General features: G+C 39.0%; 1 protein-coding gene across 1 annotated transcript; it reads left to right on the top strand.

Annotated features, from left to right (window-relative positions):
- The first annotated feature begins 271 nt into the window (after positions 1 to 271).
- Positions 272 to 8,990, top strand: tmem144a (transmembrane protein 144a). Its single transcript, XM_035419223.1, has 12 exons — positions 272 to 524; positions 624 to 785; positions 1,006 to 1,128; positions 1,226 to 1,325; positions 1,479 to 1,559; positions 1,901 to 1,979; positions 2,220 to 2,296; positions 2,924 to 3,042; positions 3,395 to 3,514; positions 4,128 to 4,225; positions 4,720 to 4,773; positions 5,952 to 8,990. The coding sequence occupies exons 1-12, from the start codon at positions 431 to 433 to the stop codon at positions 6,033 to 6,035; spliced, it is 1,191 nt and encodes a 396-aa protein (XP_035275114.1). The 5' UTR covers positions 272 to 430; the 3' UTR covers positions 6,036 to 8,990.
- The last annotated feature ends 1,249 nt before the right edge of the window (positions 8,991 to 10,239 follow it).

Consider the following 10,239-nt stretch of genomic DNA (forward strand, 5'->3'; position numbering starts at 1 on the left):
GCAGTTCTGACATCCCAGAAAGCTTATTACCCCACATGTGGAGAAGGGTTGTCATGAGACTAGGCTGGAGCTCTCTCCATAAACCAGAACAAGGTATTCATATAGCATTTCAGAGTAGCAGTGCTGACCCAGAAGGGGAAAACAGGCTACCAAGGTAATTTTAAAGCAATATATCCATTCTTTGGTCTCTTTCACGTGATCTTGATCTGGCAGACATACTGATGACATTTTTTTTTAAACTGCACATCACTGTAAAATCTCACATACATGGGGCGTTTTATGCATCACATGACTTTAGTCAGCTGATTTTCGTGGACGTTTTCGCTTTAGCACAGCGGAAGCGGTGCAATGCAACTGATAGTCAAAACAGAAAATAGTTAACGTATTAAAGTTTATTTTCGTATTTTAGAGTTTGTGAAAACATCCAGACATGTTGCTCACGAATATTGTGACAACGGGTTTGACGCTTACAACTTTATTTGGCCTCATCTACTGTCACGATTTTGAGGAGAAAACAGATCAAGGTAGGCTACGTTCAGTTATTGTCGCAAGCTAATGTTAGCTACTCTAGCTACGAATGGGAAGATAAGTCTTCGAACTGACTCGGTCGTTATCTCTTGCAGATGCACAACCCGAAACTCCTTCACACTCTCCGTTTGTTCTAACCAAGTCGGGTAATTCGACAAACACCACCGAGCTGACTTATGGCTTTGTGTCGTGCATTATCTCCGTTGTATTTTATGGGAGCAACTTTGTTCCTGTGAAGAAGATTGACACTGGTGATGGTAAGCAATCTATCCGGAACTGTATTGTTATTATTGATAAGGCATAGGCATATATTAGAGTTGCTGCAAGTAATCTTACTGAATCTGAATTTTCCTCAATAATATAATATGGGTTCCCCTGTAAAAAGCTAACTAGATGGCTCACTAGCCGTCGCGTACCAGTGATCTGTTGTTGTTACTTTGCTATCAACTAGATACGTTAGTGTGTTTTTCTTTTTAGGAATGTTTTTCCAGTGGGTTCTTTGTGCTGCTATATGGACCGTGTCATTAGTGGCCAACATCATTCTAAACTGTCCCAAATTTTGGCCGCTGGCGATGCTGGGCGGTGTCATATGGGCAACAGGTAAGATCTCTTCATACATTGTTTTCACGCTTCCTGTTCTGGGTATAGTTAAGCATTTACCCCAGTGTTGAAGTAGATTTCTTGTTTACTTTCTCAGGTAATATTACGGTTGTGCCCATACTGAAAACCATTGGACTCGGACTCGGAATGCTAATTTGGGGTTCCTTTAATCTACTAATGGGTTGGGCAAGTTCGAGGTATGTATAGCCATTACTACTGTTATCGGACTCTTACAGTAGCCCTAAGCATCGCTCACTGATTGAAGTGGAACATTCTTAAATTATTTACTGTTACAATTTATATTCCTGTGTTCGTTTTTGTTTATTTTATTTTATTGACCCTTTTTGCAGGTTTGGTTGGTTTGGGATGGACCCTGAGGAAGTCGCACAGCCAGTATTGAATTACTGTGGCGCAGGACTATGTTTATTAAGGTAATGGTGTACTGAAATAAAATATGCACTTATTGTTTAATTAATTCATGACTATTTCCTAGCTGTAGTAGTGACAGTAAGCACAGTAGCAGTAGGAATGGTCAAATTGGTGGGAAAAAAATGCAATATTTTATTAAACTTGTAATTTAATGTATATTTAGTATGTTCTGTCATGATTGTATTGTTTTAAATTCAGCATTCTGCATTTTGGTTGGCTAGCCTGATTGCTTAGTATACAGTACATTCCAGGTTCTAATCCCTCCTGTTCTTATCAAGACTTAGTGGCATGCATTATAAGTAACTGACTGACCAAAAGCCTTTTTATTCCTATATTTTTTTAGTGCCATCATATTTTTCTTTGTGAAAAGTGATGTCCAGAGATCGGCATCTTCAGAAGAGACTCCTTTACTAATCGACAGCGTAAGTGTTATTACATACCTTTTTATTTACAATAATAACCTCATTAACGCACTATGATATAAAGAAAGCTTTGTTTCATGAAAGTTGGTCTCCAACACCAGACAAACACTATTTGCCAATAGTGGTATACTCACATGAAAATGATTTTTATAGAAATTATTATGTGTATGTAGTAGTTTTGAATATTTGATATATGTGCATCTGTGTTTTCATTTGATCAGTTTTTTCCCCCTCTGACAGAGAATCAATTCAGAAGGTCTGGTTTCCTCTGATGACTCGTGGATAGACACACTAAGTCCACGATCCAAGCGTATCGTGTACGTACAGTATGCATGCCTTCTTTGAATATACATGTCTCATGTATGGATGCATGTCTCCTCTTTTTAAGTATGTTACATCTATTTACATGTATTTTGAACTTTGGCAGAAATGGTGTACTTAATTTTTATAGCTGTGTCGCATGGGATTTAATTCTTGAATCACTTCTTTTGTTCCTGTTTATTTAGTATTTTTCAATTGATAAATATTATCCTATCTAGCAATGTAATGGATCAATTTAATCTTGTATTTGACTCAGGACAGCAAAAGGAGCTAGAAATTACTCTCACAAATATCTCACACACAGACAAAGATTTTTTTTTTATATTAATTTTTAATATCATTTTCTCCATTTCCATAGTCTTATTTGTGAGCAACCTAGATGAAAAAAGTAAATCGAGCCATTTCAACTGTAGACGTGGGTTGTAACTTTTTACTAAATCGTAGTTGAGTGAGCAGTCTGTCTCAGTGATGGCTCAACAGGCAGCTTTTAATTTTGACAAACCTTACAGTCTTTCCATTTTAAGCGATGTGAACAAATCCAGTTTTTATTTCTGTGGTCTGTCCTGGGTCAGATAGCCAGCCTGTAGTCTGATCCAACTACTCTGCTCTGTGTATGCGCCCAGAGGTTCAGTCCTTGCTGCCTGTGCGGGTGTGCTGTACGGCTCCACCTTTGTGCCTGTGATCCATATTAAAAACCACGCCGCCAGGAACGACTCCAGGTTCGCAGGGGCAAGTCAGTTTGGTAAGCCGAGTCTGGGATCTTTTCTGGTTTTATTTTCTGCCCGGTAACAAGTGCGGTCAGAGACAGGCACATCTCTGTAATTTAAGTGCAATTTATTACCATCTAATGGTCTATCGGCGTTACTGCACTCCATAGATGGAAACAGACACACTCAAAATGTATCAGCAGGGTAAATAACTTAATTAAGTGAGTGGAGGGAATTAGAGCAATTTCTAAGGGAGCTCTCAGTGTGAAGTCATAGTGATACATCCTGAGTCCTTAAGTGAAGTGCTCAAATGGTTCCCTGAATATGATTTTTTTCATTTTTGGGCCCTTTCATTCCTGTCTGATATATGCGCCTCCTGTCTTGCAGACCTGGACTATGTTTTTGCCCAGTTCAGTGGAACTTTCCTCACCAGCACTGTTTATTTTCTTATTTACTGCGCCGTTATGAAAAATAAGCCTAAAGTCTACTCAAGAGCCATCCTGCCAGGTAAGATGTTTTTAAAGATGTCTTTATAGCATGCAAATTAAACAATTTAACTTTTCCTGTTAACATTGACAAGTGTGATGGCAGTGAAATATTTTGGCTTGGTTGGTTGGTGTAGCTTTCACAAAAGCTTTGCTTCAAAGGCTAAGCTGCTACACAGTCATGGTGGAGTTCAGTATCTTGAAACTGAAATGAGAGGTTCCATCGTTGAAACACATCAGTTGGTGAAGGGACCCCCCCATCCATGATGTACTGTAGTTTTAAATTTAGGGCACCTCTGTACACTACAGTTAGGGCAAATCTTGGTAATCTTTAATCATTGTAAAAAAATTATTTCAATTGCTGCTTTATGCCACTACACCTGTGTGCTGTGTAATGCACAGAGCAGGAAAAATGCTGTCGTTTACACATGGATCTCTGATAGTCAGCATCCAGGAGTCATCTTAGCTACTCTGATTAGCCAATCAAACAGTTCCAGAACAACCTGGTAATGCGTCAGTGGAAGCTTCACCTGCAGCGTGACTGTGAACAGAGTGGGCTGGCCTGCAGCGGATTGTGGGTAACCGAGGGCAGCTTGGTTGGCGCTAGGGTGGCTGCAGTGTTTTTGTTCTTTCAGGTTTCGCCTCCGGTGTGATGTGGGGATTAGCCACCTGCTGCTGGTTCATGGCGAATACCTACCTGAGTGCAGTGGTCAGCTTCCCCATCATTACTGCTGTAAGTCAGTCGGCTCAGAACCACACGCGTAGGGGGCCTTATGTATAACTTATAACGCCTTCGTAAGCCAGTCATGTCATTAGCAAACGTAAGTGTTATAATCTGCTTGTGTCAGCTGGTCTTCATAGGATATGTGACACATGGTATATCGCGTGTGTCATAATTAGGGATGCATGAAATGTAAATCCTGGGTCCAGTATCAATTGACTGTCTGTATTCATTGACGCCGATACCTTCATGTTTTGCATTATATCACATATGTAAACTGTAGATGAGCATGGATGTCAGCTTTTGATGCTTGGGATGTAGTTTACAGCCTGTAGGAAATTGTTTCCACTTTTAAGATTTGCTGGGAGTTTACATAGCTGTTACCAAAGTTAACCTGAAAAAGAACGCTCGTATAATACTGGTACAATAGAAAGTGCATTCATCTGTGTTGAGCCTATGCGTATTATTGTGTGTGTGTGTGTGTGTGTGTGTGTGTGTGTTCACAGGGCCCTGGCCTAATTGCTGCTATCTGGGGATTCCTAGTTTTCAAGGAGGTTAAAGTAAGTATGACAGAACGCGGCAGTACTGTCCTCTACTTCGCGAGGCAGGTATAAGGTACAGCTGTCTATATTGCAGACCAGAATGTATAGTTTCAGCATATGAAAAACCAGTATAGTACAGCAGGTAGTCAGAGACTGCTATGGTTTATTTGATCATCTCAGGTTTGTCTTAAACACCTGTCAGTGCGATTGATCATATGATATAACAGTGTGATCTTGTAGGCTGGTGAGGCAACATATGGCATAAGCACATATGTTTAAATTTTTCATACTAAAGCTTGACATGGGCAGCGGTACGTCAGCTAAATGTATGAATACAGCTATTTGAATCAGGGAAACCAACCAAGCAACAGGATATTCGAATAAGTACAGATTAAACAAGTATTTTACTTACAGAGACCAGTATTGGTCTATGCTTTTAAGTCTGTCCTTAGCCTGTGTGGTCATGAAAAATTAGTGTAGTTGCGCAGACAGACTGATTGCATCTTATTGCAATTACCTTTGACCCAATCATTTGTCCTCAAGTGCCGTGCTGATTCACTTGGAAGTGGAAAGCCCTACTGCATTGATGTCTGCGAATATCCTCAGATATGGAGTGTTTTGTTCATTGTTGTTGTTTTTATAAATGAACATACTAATTATGAAATACAAAACAATATGCACACATACATTAAATACCTTTACAACTTTATAAATTTGTTTCATTGAAAAGCACAATGGCCAGGTTCTTCGTAATGGTGAATTATGCTGACTAAAGAAACAGTATGTCTGACTTGTTTTAATACTTTTTTGGACAGCAGTGGAGTTCGATGACTTCTGGTATGTAGGCTAGATGTACAATTACTGTTCATAGCATAAATTCATTGAGAGTGGGGCAGGAACATTATCGATTTTGGGCATTCCACAGCATATGCTGACACTACTGAAAAAATTTAAATTATCTGAATTATTTTTTAACAAAACTAAGAACAGTAATTCATAGAAGATGACTGACAAGCTACATAGAAGATAACTGACAAGCATCATCAGAAGCATTGTAACAACACTTTGGGGAACTTTTTCAACATAAAATATTGAAGTTGAAGTGCTCAAATTTCGAAACCAGAAACAGTTCCACTGTCTCTCTGTTGTAGGCTGATCGTTCCTAAATCCCAAACCCCTCTGGTTTTGCCCAACAGGGTTTACGAAACGCCATCATCCTGGTGCTGGCGTTCTGCATCGTCCTTGCCGGAGCCATGCTGACCGCGTTCTCCAAGGTGTAATTAGCCACAGCAGACCTTCGGCCACAAGGTGGCGACGTTGGACAAATAACGTGTCAAAGGGAACTAGGGACAGTGTTAAATAACAGTGCAATCACCTGTGTCCAATAACCTTTTTGTAAACGTAATGTTTAATTAAGATTCACTTATTTGTGAACTGTAAAGTTATTTAATACACTTAGATTTTTGCATTTGTAGAATTTTTCTAATCAACTCAGGTGTTTTGTGGCATTTTTCCTTGGTGTTTAAGGGACACTGAACTGAAATAAGCATGCTGTTATTTCACACCATACCTGCCAGAAATCTTATTTTTCGGTACGGTTTGCATCAAAAGGCTAGTTATTCGAATGCAAGGTCTAATAGGTGTGCTAACAGGAAATTTTAGTATGTATTGTAAGTAGAGTGACTGTGGTTAACTGATAAATGTGCAACATGGATTACTGTTATAAATTAGGAAATTATGTACATTTAGCTTTTTGATTGATTGGGCAGTTTTTGTATAGAAAAAAAACTTACTTGAGTCAATCCTTGGTATCAGAGCGGTGCACTTTTACAGAACAAAACGATAGAGCCATGCGGCCACGTCCCACAGTTTATAAGGGGTGTGTTGATGCGAGAGTTTCGATCTGCCGAAAGTTCTAGAGACAACAGGTGGCTATTGACATTTTTATTATTGTGTTTAGAAAAATGTTCCTCCTCCGTATAAATCAGTGTGTGCAAGTATTGCTGAAAACTGACGTGGCCGTTTCAAAGGTCCCTGCAGCCCTTCTCTGAATAAAACAGCATTGGTCCACAACAGGGGTGGGAATTGAGCTGGAAATGTCTGTGGAGGTGGATTGTTGCTATTGGCCCCGTTTGCCGTTTCCCTTTGCTGTCCTTAACAGTCAGGCAACTAATTAGCCAATGACTACTAACAGGTAGGCTATAGCTAATCCTGCTCATTTAAGTTAGCCACAGTGTTATTTTTCTTTACAGCAGAACATTTTGTGCCTTTGCCTGTACCCACAGTTTATTTGAACTTGTGGATAGGCGCACGTTTTGTCCACCCACACCCAGAGAGTAGGGAAGACCTAAAGATGTGAGCGTCCGATCTTTGCAGTTTAATGATCATACAATGGCACCAACACTCTGAAACAGGTTTGCTAGTCTTCATCATTTGTTATGCTGATTGTTTATGTAGTTGGAGTAAAGTAATGTATCTTTTTATGTTCAGTGTATTATTTGTAATAGCGAGTAGATTTTCTGTTTCCATTTGCAGCTCGACTCTCACCACTGGTCCACAACCATTGTGTTTGCAGATCACCGTAAATATGAAGGTTTCTCGAAGTCCACTGGAGTAAAATTCGGCTCATTTGCACGTACTAAGCAGCCAGAAATCTTTCTTTGTAACAGCCAAACACTTTGTGTCTGTTTGTCACAGCCAAACTCTTTCCTTGGGTTCGTTTGTTTTTAATTATTTTATTTTATTGAATTTTTTTTATACAAATATATTTGGAAGATCCCTTGGGATCCGTTTTCAGTTTGTTTACAAAAAGATGGTGCAATTGTGAGACGCTTAACATGTACCAGTTTTCATGGATTAGTGAAGGAAAACCCTGTTAAATGTTTTCTTTATTGGGTGTCGGGTGTGTCTGGGTGAACGTACCAGACTGGTATTCTCACCCCTCTCCTGTTTTCCCCCTCTGTTCCCTCCTTACTCGCGTTTACCAGGAAGCGAGGGTGTCGGCCAGTTTCGTGTGACACGAATCCGAAATGAGTACCTCTGATTATACTATGCTAATAAATTCTGCATTTACCATTATCAGCCTCACCATCTTGGCCTGTGGTAATCTGAAATACTGATTAGTGTGGCATTCACTGCTCGGCCTTGTGCGAGGGAAGCGTTATTATTCAAGAAAGATTAAGTAGCACAGTGCCGGAACTAACAGCCCATTCATCAGAACAGTAACAGATTCTTGTATCAACAAAGGCTTTTTCTTGGATTTAATTAGGTCTCTGATTAAATGCGAAGGTTAGTCTTGTTGTCCTGTCTACACGTATACTTTCCGAAAGCTTTTTGTGCGGGCACGCGAGTGTGTGTGTGCGGAAGTAGCCAAGACTCCCGTCCACACATGTGCTGCTTTCCTATGCAAAAGGAAATTGTGTAAAAAGATAGCAGAGGTCTTTTGAAAAATGAATCTGTGCTTTCACAGAAGATAGCTGCCGTAATTTATCCAAAAGCGGGTCCAGAACAGCTTTAACAGTAGTACTTAAAAGTTTTCCATCAAATTGAAACTTGCCAACAACTTCTCCTTGCATTGACTTCAGGGAAATGAAATATACTGCAATATATATATATATATATATATTACATTTTGGTTCTTATAATAACTATATTTCACAGATATTCATTTTTACAGTGATACGTGAAAGCTGCAGTAATTTGCATGTTTTCCAGCGTATTGTGAAGTGTGGCAATATCTTTTTTGGTCGTGACATTTTATACATTCCATATCCATAAGGGAATGAAGGAAGTTGGTCTGAGGACAGTGTTGGAATTTTTTTAATTGCCGGTCTGTCCAACATTGGTGATTCCTGGGTTAAAGTTGATACTGTTGTGCTGCTTCTTCACGCTAGACAGATTTCTATCTGTGTCTTTTTCGATATGAACCTAGTGCTCAAGGTAAACGCTTATTTAGAGTGATAATAACAGGGAAATGCTAGCAGACAATGTCGAAGACAAGACCCCATCATTCAGTGACAGCAGCATGATGACAGGAAATGAAAACATCAGATTTATTCTGAAATGTCAAAAAAGTTTCATCCAAATGGATGATGATGTGTTTGTGCAGTTCTTACATTGATTGACACCAGATGTATTGATTGCAAACTTGCATGGTTGTCCGCTTAATGCATAATGTAATTATATGCAGCATTAGCTGTGTACATTTGCAAGCAAAATAAAACATACATAAATAATATGTGCATAAAATAGGTATTTCTCACATCAAGTCTACATATTCTATCCAAATGAGATTCATGTGGGTTCATGGTGAAGTATATGTGTTTAGCTTTTGTCCTCAGTATGTTCTTAACATACAAAACCAATTGTTACCAACCAGAGTTTTGAAATAGATGTATTTGTGCTTAGCATGTAATTATATCTGTCTAGAATATGAATAGCCTATGAATCTGCAAAGACTAAGAATCAGTGAATAGGGGTATTTATATACAGAAAAGCACTGATTTGATCTTCAAAGGATATTCTCGATTGTATTAGTCAGCGGCTTTATTTAGGATATTTTTCCCAGATGTGATATTGTAGATTAAAGGAAATGCTCTTTCTGAATCTTTGATTGCACCAATCCAGTGCATTCACTGCAGCGATGAAAGTGTTTACACATGGCAGAAAACAAAAGAGGGGAGCAAAGCACTCTCTGGTCAAAGGACACATCAAGGGTGATGAGTAATCCACACAGCAAATGTATTAGAGTGGTATGTGTGAACCGGAGAACTGGCCTTTCAGCCCATATAGGCTGGCCATTTAACTGCATATCTAGTTTTTTGATTATCAGCTTTGGAAAACAGACAATATAATTTGATGTGGCAAACTTACTGTATGTGACCATTGGAATGTTGTCTGTTCTCTCCATCACTCTATCCCAGCTCCCCTTTCCACAGACATCAAAGGAAACATCCTTAGGGCAATTGCAAGTCATGTGTCACTTATGCATACAGACCTGGGGTGTCCTGAAATTGTCTTTGTTTTGAAAGTTTTACTACTTCATTACATGACGACACAGCACACTGGAACCACTAGGGGTCAGAGGCCTTGCCTGGCTGTTGAACGCACAAAAATTGTGTCTCTTTTGATTTTAAGTTTGAATGCAACCTGTGACGTGTAATTGAAATCATTGATTAAAACTCTTAATCTTTATATACGTAATGGTTGTTGAGGTCTGACAGTATAAAGTTTTTATAAGCAATTCCAGTTTCAAGTGGAAACCAACACTGTGCAATGTGGTTTTGTTATATGGAAAGTATTTTGCCTGAAAATGGAGCTAGCAACTGGCTGCATTATTTGTCAACAAATATCACCTCTGCATTGGAAGCAGAAGTAAACATCCATAGCTGAGCTGGATTACCTCCTAACATATTTGTAATAATAATCACCAAATTAAATCAATATATTTTATATGTTGGATAAGTGACAAGTTTTAATTGTTGA

Source organism: Anguilla anguilla, chromosome 5 (genome assembly GCF_013347855.1).
Source record: "Anguilla anguilla isolate fAngAng1 chromosome 5, fAngAng1.pri, whole genome shotgun sequence".
NCBI lineage: Eukaryota > Metazoa > Chordata > Actinopteri > Anguilliformes > Anguillidae > Anguilla > Anguilla anguilla.

Excerpts from the sequence above, each read along its gene's own strand:
- tmem144a (XM_035419223.1), top strand. The coding sequence starts at position 431 with ATGTTGCTCACGAATATTGTGACAACGGGTTTGACGCTTACAACTTTA. Across the intron at positions 1,980-2,219 it reads CTCCTTTACTAATCGACAGC|AGAATCAATTCAGAAGGTCT; the intron begins GTAAGTGTTATT and ends CCCCTCTGACAG. Across the intron at positions 4,226-4,719 it reads GCTTCCCCATCATTACTGCT|GGCCCTGGCCTAATTGCTGC; the intron begins GTAAGTCAGTCG and ends GTGTGTTCACAG.